The sequence below is a fragment of the Chaetodon auriga genome, chromosome 9, assembly GCF_051107435.1.
Source record: "Chaetodon auriga isolate fChaAug3 chromosome 9, fChaAug3.hap1, whole genome shotgun sequence".
NCBI classification, from domain to species: domain Eukaryota; kingdom Metazoa; phylum Chordata; class Actinopteri; order Chaetodontiformes; family Chaetodontidae; genus Chaetodon; species Chaetodon auriga.
Window position 1 is genome coordinate 11416343 of NC_135082.1, and position 14103 is coordinate 11430445.

At 43.7% G+C, this 14103-nt stretch overlaps 4 protein-coding genes across 15 annotated transcripts in view; 3 read left to right on the forward strand and 1 right to left on the reverse strand.

The window, feature by feature from the left end:
* Positions 1 to 1696, forward strand: part of ankhd1 (ankyrin repeat and KH domain containing 1) — a 28505-nt gene extending 26809 nt beyond the window's left edge. For all 7 annotated transcript variants that reach the window (XM_076738543.1, XM_076738542.1, XM_076738548.1 and 4 more), the window contains 4 exons: positions 115 to 366; positions 484 to 668; positions 758 to 925; positions 1058 to 1696. In XM_076738543.1, the coding sequence (XP_076594658.1) occupies positions 115 to 366; positions 484 to 668; positions 758 to 925; positions 1058 to 1117 (665 nt within the window). In that variant the 3' untranslated portion in view covers positions 1118 to 1696. The remainder of the gene's footprint in view (positions 1 to 114; positions 367 to 483; positions 669 to 757; positions 926 to 1057) is intronic.
* A 1096-nt stretch (positions 1697 to 2792) lies between these two features.
* Positions 2793 to 4329, forward strand: higd2a (HIG1 hypoxia inducible domain family, member 2A). The gene is made up of 2 exons (XM_076738907.1): positions 2793 to 3008; positions 3789 to 4329. Exons 1-2 carry the CDS (start codon positions 2822 to 2824, stop codon positions 3953 to 3955), a joined length of 354 nt encoding a protein of 117 aa, XP_076595022.1. The 5' UTR covers positions 2793 to 2821; the 3' UTR covers positions 3956 to 4329.
* Positions 4330 to 4379: 50 nt separating this feature from the next.
* On the reverse strand, positions 4380 to 10394 carry cltb (clathrin, light chain B). 2 transcript variants are annotated; one of them, XM_076738905.1, is made up of 6 exons: positions 9941 to 10394; positions 9270 to 9316; positions 8618 to 8735; positions 8268 to 8379; positions 6319 to 6372; positions 4380 to 5936 (listed from the first exon to the last, which is right to left on the reverse strand). In XM_076738905.1, exons 1-6 carry the CDS (start codon positions 10101 to 10103, stop codon positions 5765 to 5767), a joined length of 666 nt encoding a protein of 221 aa, XP_076595020.1. In that variant the 5' UTR covers positions 10104 to 10394; the 3' UTR covers positions 4380 to 5764. The 2 variants fall into 2 exon arrangements, with proteins under 2 accessions (XP_076595020.1, XP_076595021.1); XM_076738906.1 differs by lacking the exon at positions 6319 to 6372 and having other exon boundaries at positions 9941 to 10389.
* A 764-nt stretch (positions 10395 to 11158) lies between these two features.
* Positions 11159 to 14103, forward strand: part of pdlim7 (PDZ and LIM domain 7) — a 31423-nt gene continuing 28478 nt past the window's right edge. For 3 of the 5 annotated variants that reach the window (XM_076738591.1, XM_076738594.1, XM_076738595.1), the window contains exons 1-2: positions 11159 to 11337; positions 13656 to 13754. In XM_076738591.1, the coding sequence (XP_076594706.1) occupies positions 11311 to 11337; positions 13656 to 13754 (126 nt within the window). In that variant the 5' untranslated portion in view covers positions 11159 to 11310. Of the gene's footprint in view, positions 11338 to 11568; positions 11620 to 12673; positions 12748 to 13655; positions 13755 to 14103 lie in introns of those variants that run through there. The other 2 variants (XM_076738593.1, XM_076738592.1) reach the window with 2 other exon arrangements.

Below are 14103 nucleotides of genomic sequence, written 5' to 3' on the forward strand. Positions count from 1 at the left end.
ACCCCACTTTTTGCTTAGTAAAACCGTTTGTGTCTTTAAGGCAATGTGCAAATGAATGTGTATATTTGATCTTCCCCTTGACTATTTCCTCCTTTACTGTTTCTTGTCTAACAGGTGAATCTCCTGTTCCGCCTCCCTCTACGGTGTCATCCTCGGCCCTTTCCACCTCAGCTGTGGCCCCTCCCTCCCAGCCTAAGCCAGGCAGCTCCTCGCAGCAGGACCGGAAGGTTCCCCCACCCATCGGCACAGAGCGGCTGGCAAGGATCAGGCAGACAGGTTCTGTCAACCCACCCCTCCTCACCACCAGCTACACGGCATCTGTTGGACAGGGAGGCATTTGGTCGTTCGGGGTCGGGAGCGCTTCGGGTAAGAGCAAATTTTGTTTTCCTTTTCTGTTTTGATGGAATTAAGTCAAATCTCAGTGAGTGTGCACTAGTAACTGATATCCTTAATAATCCAAACCTCCTGTGCGTCTTGGTACAGAAGCCATGTCTGGTTGGTCCCAGCCTCTGATGAGCAGCCACATGATGCATCCTCAGCTGCAGGCAGAGCAGTCGGCCTTCTCTCAGCACCAGCCCATGGAGCAGGATGACACGGGCATCGCAAACCCTGCTAACAACTACCACCAGCCTCAGCATTTGCCCAACAGTTACATGGATTTCCCAAAGGTGACATTAGCTGTAACTCTGTAGATGATTTAACCTCTCTTCCACTTATGTACACACCTTTTACCAATCACACGTTATTGTCTGTTCAGGGAATGCCTATGTCGATGTATGGAGGAACCATGCTGTCCCCTCATCCTCCAATAGCAGAGGGGCCGGGGGGACCAATGTACAATGGTTTGCACGCTGGTGACCCCGCATGGAGCCCCATAATCAAAGTGGTCCCAAACAATGCAGATAACTCTGATCCACAACAGCAGGTAATGTCCTCTTTTATGTTGAGCACATGCTTAAAGTTCAGCTGTCAGGCTTGTATTTCTGCTATTAGTCTGATATAATATTTGACCACAGCCGCTCTAACATCTTTTGTTATTTGTCCTGTTCCCCTTCAGGTGTGGCCTGGTACCTGGGCACCTCATGTGGGCAATGTGCACCTGAACCACGTCAACTAGACAGCGTCCACAGCAATCAAACGCACACAGCATGACCCACAGCGCAAACATGAAATACCAACTGACGAATATGACCGAATAAGACAAAGGAAAAAAGAAAAACGTACAACAAGTTAACTTTAGTGGAGACCTGAGAGTGCAGAGCGGAGGTTGAAGAATTGGAAGTTGTCTTGACGCCATTCTTTGATGTGCCTATCTCAAACAAGGAAAAGAGGAAATTGGGCGAGAGCTGTTAGCAGTGTCTCGATGATGCAAACAAACATGCGCGATCACCTGTTCAACAGGATCCATTCTCTGCGTAGTTTAGCGATTTTGACTTAAACCCACATACACCGTTCTTGGGCTGCAGGGGGCTCAACATGAAGTAGCTATTTAAACTTGGCCCAGAACTAGATGATGATTACCTAAAGAGAAAGAGAAATCAGAACCTTTTAGAGTGGTAAATACATGTATAATTGTTTACATACTAAAAAGGGTTAAAATGAGAGTAAATTTCATGTCGTATAGTGGCTCTACTTTATGTAGCCTGTATTAATGTGAAATATTTACCTTAATATTCAATAAAAAGATTGAAAAGTATTTGTGTGCTGTTTTATGAAAGATCATCTTTTACTTACTTGCATGTTCAGCAGACATCGAGATGTTTCTTTTCATGAAATGACACTGGCTCCTTTTGGGGCATCATCTGCTTCTTGACTGCTCTCACAGCTGGAGTCCAAAAACTGCCTTGAAACCTGTTTTTATGGTTGCAAATTACCCTGAATATTGATAAATATGTATTTTTATGAAGACACTATACATAATTATACATAACTGTAAGACATGTATAGTTCTTGTCTTCTTAGCGGGGATTTCGGGTCGCAGGAACGTATTCACTGTCATGCCCAATAACACTTCAACAGGATACATCTGATGGAATCTGACAATAAACCCGATTGGAAAGTTTAATATATATTTATGTACAGTTCAGAAAATGTACTGTAAATCTTTCACTGTACCATTAGAAACAAAACTGTTTCCGATCAAAAATATAACATCACATCTACTTCTCCTTTTTGAGATTTGGTGACTTGGAACACCGAACTTTATTCACTGCTGCCACCCAGTGGTAAGAGTGGGGATCTTACTAAAAATAAAGCGCTTGGAAAACACTTTCGCCAGTAGTAATATTAAAATATCAGTCATCTACCTGCTAAGAGCAAACATCTCCTGATTTAACAAAATGTTGTCTTAGGTCTTCATAATATTGCAGTGGGATATGTATCTAATTTGTGTAGTTACACAATACGTATCTGACCCTGTAGGCCTCCGTTTATCATTGAAAATGGGAAAATCAACTTTAGAACTTACTTGTCATATTTGAAAGAAGTTTCTGCATTAAGTCTCGTGCTATATTCAAGATTTTATATGCAATTGTACAATTGCCATATCCCCATGCTCTTTCACTGACGTGGAGCCATGTTGTTTATACATAGAGCCGAACACAACAATATACTGACATTTTGAACGCTCTTGTTTTCAGCAGAGTTTGCTGTGTATCGTGCACAATGCACACATGACAGACGCCAGGAGGCGACACAATGGTACTCGTACCAGTCATTCCCGCTGTTGAAAATATCAGCACTTTTATTGTGAAGGTTGGGGGCAAAGTGTAACCGGAAGTGTAGTTCTTCAGTTCGTTTTGTTGCGCAGGCCGAGGTGAGCATGGCGGCGGTATCAACACCAACGGGCGCTGAGCAAACGGTGAAAACATCTCCTGCAGGAGATGTGCCGTTTGACTTCTCTCAGCCTCCGGTCATTGAAGGATTCACCCCTTTGCCGAAGGTCAAAGATGAGCCCTTCAAAGAAAAATTCATCCGAAAGACCAAGGAGAACCCATTCGTCCCACTAGGTGAGTTACACAAGCAAGGTAACAGCGTGTCAGTGTGTCTTTCACTGTGATTCAATCAATAATTTCCCAGTCAACTCCTCTCAAACTGATTGCAGGGCGTCAGGAAACAGGAGCTACGTCAGCTAACATCAGAGGAAAACTAGCTAACAGACTGTACGTTTGACAGTGACCCAAACAATTAGCGTTAGCTGCCCTTTGAATGTGGCTTAGGCAGGAAACCCTGTTAGAAATGGTTTTATGAAGGTTAACCTGCTTTACTTTGAAACGATGAGGAACCGCCGCGACCCTGGTGACATGTTTTCAAGGTTCAGGCATCTCAACACTCAAAACCTTTCCTCACTTCTGGTAGTTTGTAATAACGGACTGTCGGTTTCAAGTTACGAGGTTTCCATAAATCCATCTCTGAAACTCTGAGCTGCAGCCAGGACATCGAAGGAAGGTGAAAGTCCCAGGTTTAGATGAAAGTTTGGGACTTTTTCCTTTGATTTGGGTGGAGCTTTTTTTCATGCTGTTAATGGCACACTGTCTGAACGGTGTCCTTTGTCTTAATGAATATGTGTCTGAATCAGAGCTGCAATGAGTAATCCATTAAACTAATCACCAACCATTTTCATAATCAATCAAGATCGACAGTGACAATAGCCCTGGACTGAATATCCTCTCTATACCAAAGGATCGTGCAGTAGACCTGGACTCTGCCTCTGGTTCGGTCCCTGTCAGCCTGTGCATTGTTGTCAGACCCTGCTCCTAACTTCACATTTACTCCTCCTCCTCCTCCAGGTTGTTTGGGAACAGCAGGAGCGCTCTTGTACGGTCTCCGTGCCTTCCATCAAGGGAAAACCAGACAGTCCCAGCTGTTGATGAGGGGCCGTATCTTTGCTCAGGGCTTCACCATAGTTGCCATTATTTTTGGAGTCGTTGCCACATCTGTGAAACCCAAGCAATGAAGCCAGACCACTCCCGCACCTCCACTCGGCATCAGACCACATCCACCATGAGTGGGACTGATCTTGCTGTCTGAATGGACTGAGTGATGCGTTAAGTTCTCGGCATTATTCAGATACCTGTGTCAAGGCCAACACTATTTATTGTTTGAGAAGTGAATTTCTCTTGAAGATATATTTTGCATTAACAATGTATAATGAGCTTCTTACCAGGCTGAGTAAGCAGGCTGGATTTTACTTGTATTGTACTGTAGTAGTGCTGAAGCAAAACGCTGATGAATCGAAATGACATGGCCCTTGTTCCTCTGTGTGGTTGGATGTCTTGTTTTCAGGTGTTGTCACTGAAATGATCCACATTACACCTGTGTTGAACCTGGTGTCCTGTGTGTGTGTGTGTTTGAGATAAACAATCACACTCACAACTGCATTCAGGGGGAAACCTACTCCTACAGCCTTTATTACACAGGTTATATATAAAATAAAATAAAAATCAGTGGAGAAATTCACGGTGAACAGTTTTTCGTATTGACGGCCTGCGTGAGTAGATCTAAATGGGAGGAGGCGTTTATACAAAAGACAGGCCCAATCTCAACGTCCACCTTAAACACTCCACGCTTTCAGTTTCACTTGACGATCCTTTGAGCAGGAGGCCTTCAAATGTGGGACAGCACTTTGTGAAATCCACTTCTGCAGAGGCATTGTACAGAGCTAAACCTGGAAACATCTCAATGCTTAAAAAGTGTGGGTAAATCCCTCATTCATGCCAATTTACACACAGTAACTCAGCCTTCAGCTGTGTACTTTAGAGTGTATGCAAGGGTGGATGTTGGCACTGGGCCACACATAATTTCTGTTCAGAACAAATTACTTTAGGTGATCACGCGCCACTCTTTATTTTCCAGTTCCCTTTTAACATTCACCTTTTTGAGTATTCATAATGTCCAAATAGGCAACATGTGAAACAATGCGCAGACATTACTGTTGACACTAGCTCCTTAATTGATTGCGGTTTACAAAATCAAAAACATATCGGTGTAACACAAGAAGGGTGCAAAAAAAAAAAAAATCTGCTGAGAAAAAATCAGTGAAATGAGAAATTGAATGAGCCTTTAATCGTGTGAAGTTTGAAAATTGACGATAGCAGAAATCTTTGGTCGTGATTTTTGTCTTTTTTTCTTTCTTTTTTTGCTGGAATCTAATTGAAGAGGAAACCCTTCTGGCTAAATACTCAAACTGGAGTAAGAGCTACATCAAAAAGGCCACAAGCTTATGCATTTGAAAGAGAAACATACGCTAGCTACGTTAAATATGGTGAGGAGGGACACAACACATCAAATGTCAACAAAGACTGCGTTTATAATTGTACACTGATGAGAGGCAAAAGTGGTTACAATCTAAGATGCAATAGTGCTTAAGTAAGTGTTCCACGTTGACCTAAATGCAAATTTCTGGAAAAACTAAAAATTGTGCATCCAAAATATTGGCAGAGGCATGCAGTAAGGTTGACCTAAGAACAATTTATAAGTTAAAGGGGAATAAAAATGTTTAACTTACAGTAACAATATTTTCTTAAGTGTAGCAGTGATACAATCTAAAGGATGTTGTAACAAGAGTCGTCCACCTTCTCACAGGAGAGTGGGATTCAGTATATTACTTCAATATCATAGGCATCGAGAAAAGCAGGAAGTTTTCAAAGGTTAGAAACATACCAGGGCTTTTATGGAAAAGGGGGATACAAACTCTTCTGATGCAATGTGAGGTTAAAACTGAAAAGGCAATGTTTCTAGAAGAAAACTCTCCGCGCGGCCTCCTCTAGCGAACAAGAGGCGTCTGTTTGAGGGAGATGAGGACAGAACGCATTCGAGAAACATCCTTTGCCTGTTTGTTGGTTTTGGGATTGAAGTCACAGAGGCGGGCTACTCGCTCCCATTCAGATCCTGGGCTGTCGCCGTCGCTCTCTGCCAGGAAAGCCTCTTCTGATGCTCTACAGGTGGGAGGGAGACCAGAGAAAGACAAATGAATCTGTTGCAATATTAGAGGGATTCCAGAACGCTTTCCATTCCAGCAAACCCGTCTGAGCCAAACACGGCGCTCAACCACAAACTTCAATCACACCAATAGCACCTGTGCATAAGATACACGTTAACTTCATGCAGTTCCTTAACCAATCATACACTTTGTTGGAGATGTGTTTTGTATTTATTATAACCAATGCAACAATCAAAAAAAAAATGCAAGAAATACCAAATTAGGCCTTCAAAAACAAACAATGTCAGTGTTTGCGCATGCATCAGGTGGAAATACACTAGCGGTAACTCACGGGGGAGTTCATACGACATTAAAAAGCAGAAGAATTCTAAACCTACACAAAGCCTATAACATCAGAGTTGGGCTGTTTGTAGAAAGCCTTGTCAGCAATCCTAGTACGCAGGCAAGGCCAAGAAAGCAGGAAAAAGAAGGAGAAAGGAGAACAGTTTCAGTGTCAGACAACAGGCAGAGAAACGTTAGGGTCTGCATTCAAACGGTTATGTGAGTGACCGAGAGACAGTTCTGCTGAGGTGGAAATAAAAGGTTTAAAGTGCTTTAAGATTAGCTACGATCTTTCCGCTGTAGCGCGCTGTTGCCGATAAACAAGCCTGGAATGGCCAAGCATTCCAGTCGGCTGCAGACGTCTGCTCTCTGCTGTTTGCATTCCCTCTAGCTAGCCAGCTTCCTGTTTCGTTTTCCAGGCGGTCTAACTGGACACACAGCTGTGGACTAATAGCTCATCAGAGGACTGTCTCTCAGTGCTGTCACAGACACAGAGGAAGAAACTGGCCAGAACAAGAGCCACAGATGCAGAGTGATACCGTGCCAGACTTGGACAGAGTCTGTTGGAAAGTGTGAGAGAAGAACGGGTTAGCTTGGTCAAGAAAAGGAAAAGCCTGCAATGTCTTTCTCAGCGTGACGTACAACATGGATTGACTGAAATAACAATCTTCGAGTTGTAGACAGACTGCTCTTACATCAACAATAAAAAAAATCTGATCAGCAGTTCGGGCTGGGGATTAATCGAACTTTGTGTTCAACTGTGATGACTTTGATTATGAACACAACGTAACTGAGATCAAGCTGTTTGACAGTGATGCTGTCATTTTGTCTCGTGTTCGAATCGAGGACGCTCCCTTCCTTTACAGCGGTGCACCTTCACTCCTCCCTCTCAGCCAGGCTGTAGCATGTTGAGCACAAAGTGAGCCGTTGTTTGTGATAATCCCTGATTACCCAAACAGTATAACCCCCTTTTAATTATTATTGCTCATCTTATTTAGAGAAATCCCCCAGTGCCACTACTAAGTAGTGATGCAGTGTCGATCACGAGCGTTTCGTTCAAAAGAACAAATAATAATAAAGCTCTGTAACAGAAGTAAGTAGTGACACACTTTAAAACTGTTGAGCTGTTGCTTGTTCTTATAATCCATCCAGGGGCTTGGTTATCCATTGATGCCTGGATCAGACTACATTAATCTCGCCCAATTTTGAGACGATTTTGTCCTGTCAGATCTTGAACGACACTCAGGTGTCTGTACCCGTCTACACCTGATACTGGCAAAATGAGCACAGATGGAAAATAATGCCAGTGAAAATTGCTGGAGCTATGTAAAGGTATTTTCCTCCTTCCAGTAGTCCTTCCTACCACAGTGTGGCACAATTGAAAACACACCAAGGAACGTTTGTTTCCACTCAGCGAGTGGGCCTACACAGTCAGAGCTCTGGTGAAGCACTGAACAGTTCAATGAACGAATCCTATGTTCGAATCCTGTTAATGAAGTGATTTTCAGTCCACTGAAAAGAACTACACTGCCCGTCACCAGCTGTCAAATCTGAGCAGCACATGTGTGAGTGGTTGGGATTACATGTCAGTCAGGCGTTACAACCTGACTGACGCACATGTGCTACTCACATCGTGTAGTGACAGCGTGATTGGATATTTCCCCGTAATCAAGCAGACCTATCGGTAATATTGTGAATGCTCCAACATTTGATCCGTTGGTGTGGTGAGTCCAACATAAGTCATAGAATTTTCTCCATCACTGCACATTCAGTCGTGTTAATGTAGTGTTTCTGCTGCCACACAGTGCATCTGACTTGACATGCACAGAAAAAAACAAATGTTGTAGGATTTCTACTGAGAAAAGTTACAGTCTACCGATACAATACTTAACTTGATAATCTGAGTAGAATGAGCTCAGTGCAGTGATTACAGCATCATCACATCATCATGATAAACCACCTGTTCCTTCTCTGCATGTTAACGGGGGACATGTCAGACCCTAACCTGTTGTTGGCCTTGTTCTTCTCCATCTGCTCACTCTGGTGTACATGCCAGTCCTCCAGCTCCTTTTTGGCTTTCTCTCTCCATTCTGCCTCTGCTGCCTTGGATGCCGAGTCTTGTCAGGGTGCAATAACAGAGACCAACATCGTCCCCAAAAGAGGAAGAGTAGAAGAAGAGAAGCGGTGTGTTATCAGGTCTAAATGTGGCACATACAGATATTCTACATCATTCGTCTTACAAGCTTAACGACAAAGAGATCAAAATGACAAAATTGCAGTGACTTGTCACATCTGCAAAGGAGGAAGTGCGTCATGCAGTGTGAGTCATTGTCCAGGGAGAACATCTTCGCTCACCTAATGCATCAAGGCGTGTCTTCTGCTCCTCCCTCCACTTGCGTAAACTCTCTGGCTCTTGCCTCTGAATATCCACCTGGGCAATGGCTGCATAGTTGTCTGTTGGGCCATTGGACTCCTTTAGGAGAACAGAAAACATTTACTCCATTATGAACAGCTTATTGGATCCAAATACTGGGTACATGAACCCATTACATCAACAGAAGAATGGCAGTGCAAACTAATAAATAAATAACGGGAAAGCAAATCAAGATATTTGGTGGTGTTCAGGCTAGGGCTGCAACGAATGGCTATTTTCATTGTCGATGAATCTGTTTTTCAATTAATCGGTTAGTGGTTTGGTCTCCAACATGTCGATCAGTGTTTCCCAAAACCCAAGTTGATGTCCTCAAATGTCTTGTTAACAACCCAAAGATATGCAGTTTACTGTCATGCAGGAGTGAGGGAACAAGAAAACATCCACATTTAAGAAGCTGGAATCAGAGAATTTTTACTTTTTTTACTTAAAAAACTACTCAGGCCAATTAATCCATGACTAGTCCACTCGTTAATCCATTTATCGTTGCAGCTCTGGTTCAGAATAAAACTCAGCCACACATCCAAACAGATTAAATGCAGTTTAGGAAACAAGCAAAAGACACACTGAGCTCACCTGAAACATGTCCCCATTCACCGTGGCAGGCTCGTCTTCGAAACCGTCTAACATTGTCGTAAGAAAACAAAGTGTAATGTTAAAATGGGCTTCTTGCAGCTCTGCAGCTCGCTCTCCTTCCCCCTCACCTGGGCTGGCTTACTGTCAATTTGCTCACAGGTTAACTGAACTTTCAGACTAAGACCTCAGAGAATGCAGCTGCACCTGTTCCACCCTGATGATGCCTGACAGGACAGGTTTATCCGGAGAAGTGTCAACACTTTGCTAGTAACATTGAGCTCAGTCCCTGCATAAACTTGCTTGGTCATGATCGATGTTTGAAAATGTTAATGCTGTGTAGTTTAACATATCTACGTTACTAAATCAGGTCAATGTGCTGGAAAATGACTGACGTTTACTGACGTGCGTTGTGAAACAAACTCACTGCCGTCAGCCAGCTACGCTAATGTTACAGGGCTAACGCTACATTGGTGTAATTGTAAATTAATAGTTTAGCCAATGCAAGCTAAAAATACACCACTTGACTGTCTCAACTAGGGATGTCGTGAATAATATATAGGGATGTGGCCATTCTCCGCAAACTACCCCTACTTCAGTACCGCCAGGTACGTTAGCTAGCTTTAGTTAGCTTATTTGCATGCTAGCTGACATTAGCTCAATCACAAACTTACCATAGTTGACCGACTGCAGCTGAGACGGCTGCTGGTTATCCGCCGCTTCCAGCGCCCCAAATCCCTCGCCGTCGTTCTCTATCCCCGCTATCTCACTCTCCTGTTGGGCCAGAAAAGCTGCAGCTGGGTCCTCCTCCGCCGGGTGTACTCCGTTGTCAGCCATCTTTCACAAAAGTGCTCACAAGTTTAACTGAGCTCGGTAGGTTTAGCTAGCTAACGTCACAGCCCCAACAGTAGGCCACCGGTCATGCAACGTTGATAGAAACAACTTCAGTATTTTAGTCGACTATGAGCTATTCCAAGTAGGCTACTGTGGGAAACAATTCACCCGTCTGTAATGAACAATCTAAGCTTTCACTTCAGGCCCTCACTGATGATTCATGATTTCTCCACTTGAACCACTGTGATGATGGAGCAGGGCAGCACCCTGAGGGGACCATTTCCCTTTTGTTGCAGTTTGTCGCCACCTGCTGGCCGCCTGCTGCACTCGGCCTGGACCTGCAGTCAGCGGCCGAACTCAACTATCTCAAAGTGATGTTTTAAAAGTCGCAGTTACTTTATCTTGTACTTATAATAATAACAACTTTACACAGCATATTTCGCATTGGAAATAGGAGACCGCAGATAATTTAAGCCGTTAAAATATTTCAATTAAACAATTGCTTAAAAGTAAGATAAGTACTTAGTACTTATTGGTTGGACAAAACAAGCACTGTGAAGGTGTTTTTCCTCATCGTTTCCTGTTTTTGTTTTTGTTTTCTAGGCAAACAATGAATCGATTAATGGAGAATATAATTAATGCATCATGAAAATAATCATTAGTGTCAGTCCTATACAAAATGGCAATGAGCTCCACCTCAACTAACTACAACAGTGAATCCTGCTTACACATGAATGGATGAGTAATAGTAATCTAATGATATATAATAGTATAACAGTCAGAGAGGCCATTTTCCTGCTGTGAGTACTTTTACTTTTAACACTTCAAGCACATTGTTCTGATTATGCTCACGTGCTTGTCACAGTATTTTTACAGTGTGGTTTCAGCACATTTAATCTAATGATGGTAAAACATGTCCAGCTGAGATGTTTGTTTTGATCACTGCTTTCCATGTGAAATCCACTGTGTCTGATGTGCTGGGTCCCTCAGCTGAGGAGCCCGTGAAGCTCGGCCTCTCCCGGCTCTCAGCCTACAGGAGTACGAGACGAGGCGGCGGCCCATGTGACTCCTGACGTTTCAGCCGAGTCCTGCTAAAAAAGATTGTGAGGGAATGATCCCGGTGCTCACCGACGGGATCCACGGTGGCTTCCTGACGTCCGCTTCAAGGAAGTCCGACAGTTAGCCCGTTTACACACAACGCTGAGTCGCGATGTCTGGCGAACAGGAGGGCCGAGAGGTGAGCGAACTGATCCGGACGCGCTCCTTCGTGTGTGCTGTTGCTTCTTGTTTCTCAAGCCAACTTTGTCCCGGTGGGAGTTTCCGCACAGGCCGTGCTCTACTCCTCTTCGCCTAGCGCCTCTGAACCATCACTCGTCCGGTCTTCCTGCTGCTTTTACTGGGAGAGTTGAAGCTTATTTCAGTGCTTTTTTTTTTTTTTTTCCAGGCTTCAGTGTTCACAGTGGAGCCTTTAATAACCTGTTGCAAGTCATTGTATTGGACGCGCTGAAATCAATTAAAAGTAAGCTACATAAGCTCATAATTGCGTAGCCTGTTAACCAAAGAAGCGAAAAAGCGTGTAATTCCGCGTAATTGAGGATAGTACACAGCACTGGCATTAAAAGTGCAAGTTCCTATAGAAATATGACAGTGAGACCCTGAGAGATTATAAATAGCAATACCATAAACAGGGACGACGTCGCTTCAATGAGCGGTTCAAGCTTTACTAACATGTTTACTGTATCAGCTGGCTTTATATCTAGACTGCTGTTTAATTAACTGAAATGCATCCGGCTTCACGCTGTTTCTTCCACCGGCTTCTTATTATAATCTGTTTAAAACAAATAATCAATTTGCAGAGTTGTTATCTCAAGCTTACCTGTTGCTTCTGTGGGTCTCTCCAGTTATTGTCTATCTCATAATTCATTTTCTTTGCTCTTGGTCTGCTCTGTGGGAAGTGTAATACGAGAAAAGTGACAGCAAACTAATCCAAGTTTGGGCATATGCATTCTGTTTATATGATCCTCAGTGTTGCGTTGGCACGTACAAATAAACTCTTCAAAGGATTTCCGTTAAATGAGTTTTTACGGATGGGATGATTTGAGGGTTTGCCTGGCTGCCTCATAGTACTTCAGCCAAGGAACATGTTTTCTTTAATGCGCTCTATGAGCACGTCTCATTTCAGGTTTTCCCTGTATGTGAGCTCCTCTGTTGCTTTAAGGACTTGATGTTAAATATAATTGCTGCTTTGCTTGTGCTGTGCTTCATGCCCTCCTGAAGGAATGTGGAATTCCATAAGCTTCCCTTTGGTTGTGGCCGTCTGCCGCCTCTCAAGTACACTTAAAAAAAAAAAAAAAAAATCTATTGACTTTTATGTAGTGTGCATTTGCCAGAATGTAGAGGTAGTTGACGTTACCTCTCTCCGTCCTACTCCACCCCCCTCCTCTCTGTGACTCATGTGGGTGTTGGGCTGAAATAGTTTGGTGTAGTTTTACATTCCTTATATAGCCTCTGAGGAGTGAGGAGAGGCGAGGGCTCGCCTGTGTCACAGACAGTGTGGACTTGGGGGGGTAGGGTTTGCCAACGGAGAGGGAATCTGCTTGCCCTAGCTTGTTGACTCTGTAGCTCTCGGCCGGCCCTTGAGGACAAGGTAGGTTTGCGTGGTGGCATCTTTGGTACCTGGCTGTGGGTCACGACGTGCAATGACACCTGGCAGGGTTGAGGAAGAACAGGAGGAGGAGGAGGGGCTGTGTTAGGGGTGCAGGTACAGAGGTCAGTGGTACAGCTGTAACTCGCCAGCAAGCCTGTGACATAGCCCCGCGTCTCAGGTTGCCTCGGGTTCTTAAAATTACCTGGTTATTTGGTGACTTGCCATTCAGTGTCAATAATTAGCTCTGGTGACGTAGTTTCACGCTGTTTTCAGGATTTCACAGATGCACAAATTCAGAAAAATATTCAGAGACGTCCAGGCAAGTTTGCATATGCTGTGGGCCGGCGTTTGGTTCTAGTTCACTTTAATGGTTGAATTATGAAGTGAGTACAATGAGTTGGCTGTACTCACTCAGAGAGAAAGATAAGTGTTGAATTGATTGTAGATTTACGATGCTGATATTTTCTCTGGCACTCGTTTGCATCGTGCTGTGCTTTCTTACACTCTGAATGTCTCTGCATGCCTCTATATGAATGCTTCCCTCCCATTATGACACAAGGGACTGCAGCCTATTAGTTTGTGTGTTCATTCATAGAGGAACTTTGTGTCCCAGCAGCAAATAGCCTAATTCAAATAGTTGAATTGATTATTTCTACCAAAAGAGAGAAGAAAGTTGAATGACTTATTGTAAGATGGTTATTCTTTATCCGAGATTTAATACAACATGCTCTGAAAGAAAACACTTGAAATGTCACTTTCTGTGTGGAGCGCGTGTGTTTGTGTAGGATACGCATGCAGATCACCTCAGCGAGGCTGCTTGGATAACGCAGAACGGGATGTGTGGCCTTGAAAACCTTTTCTGGGCTTCCTGACTAATTAAGACGCTGTTTCCTCCCTTTTCTTCCAAGGCTATGAACGCATACTCCATAACCCTCAGCGGCCCGGCGCCTTGGGGCTTCAGGCTGCAGGGCGGCAAGGACTTCAGCATGCCCCTCACCGTGTCAAGGGTAAGGAACCGTTTGTTACTGGAGTCAACTTTTGTAATTCTCTGCATCTGTGATCACTGATTCTTGTAGATTTGCATGGACGATCATCGTTTTCAGTCATTTATGCTCCTCCAAGCTTACGAACAGTAAAAATTTTGGCCTTTGGACACGATTCTGTTGGTGTTCAGTACATGTGGTGGTCCTGTTCTATGGTATATGGCAGTGGTTCTCAAACATTTTCTGACATACCCCCGCCTTCAGAAGCTGAAAAAGTACACTCCCCCCACCTTACAATTTTTTATCAGTCAGTGACAACGACAGGGGAAGCAATTAATAAAAAAAAAAAAGATCCAAATTGAATTTTAGTGAA

Bases quoted from the DNA above. Each gene is read 5' to 3' on its own strand.
- cltb (XM_076738905.1), bottom strand. From the start codon at position 10,103: ATGGCTGACAACGGAGTACACCCGGCGGAGGAGGACCCAGCTGCAGCT. The intron at 8,736-9,269 runs GTGAGCTCAGTG...GTTCTCCTAAAG, and splicing joins TGAATGGGGACATGTTTCAG to GAGTCCAATGGCCCAACAGA. The intron at 5,937-6,318 runs GTAGGTTTAGAA...TCCCACCTGTAG, and splicing joins TCTGATGTTATAGGCTTTGT to AGCATCAGAAGAGGCTTTCC.
- higd2a (XM_076738907.1), top strand. From the start codon at position 2,822: ATGGCGGCGGTATCAACACCAACGGGCGCTGAGCAAACGGTGAAAACA. The intron at 3,009-3,788 runs GTGAGTTACACA...CTCCTCCTCCAG, and splicing joins GAACCCATTCGTCCCACTAG to GTTGTTTGGGAACAGCAGGA.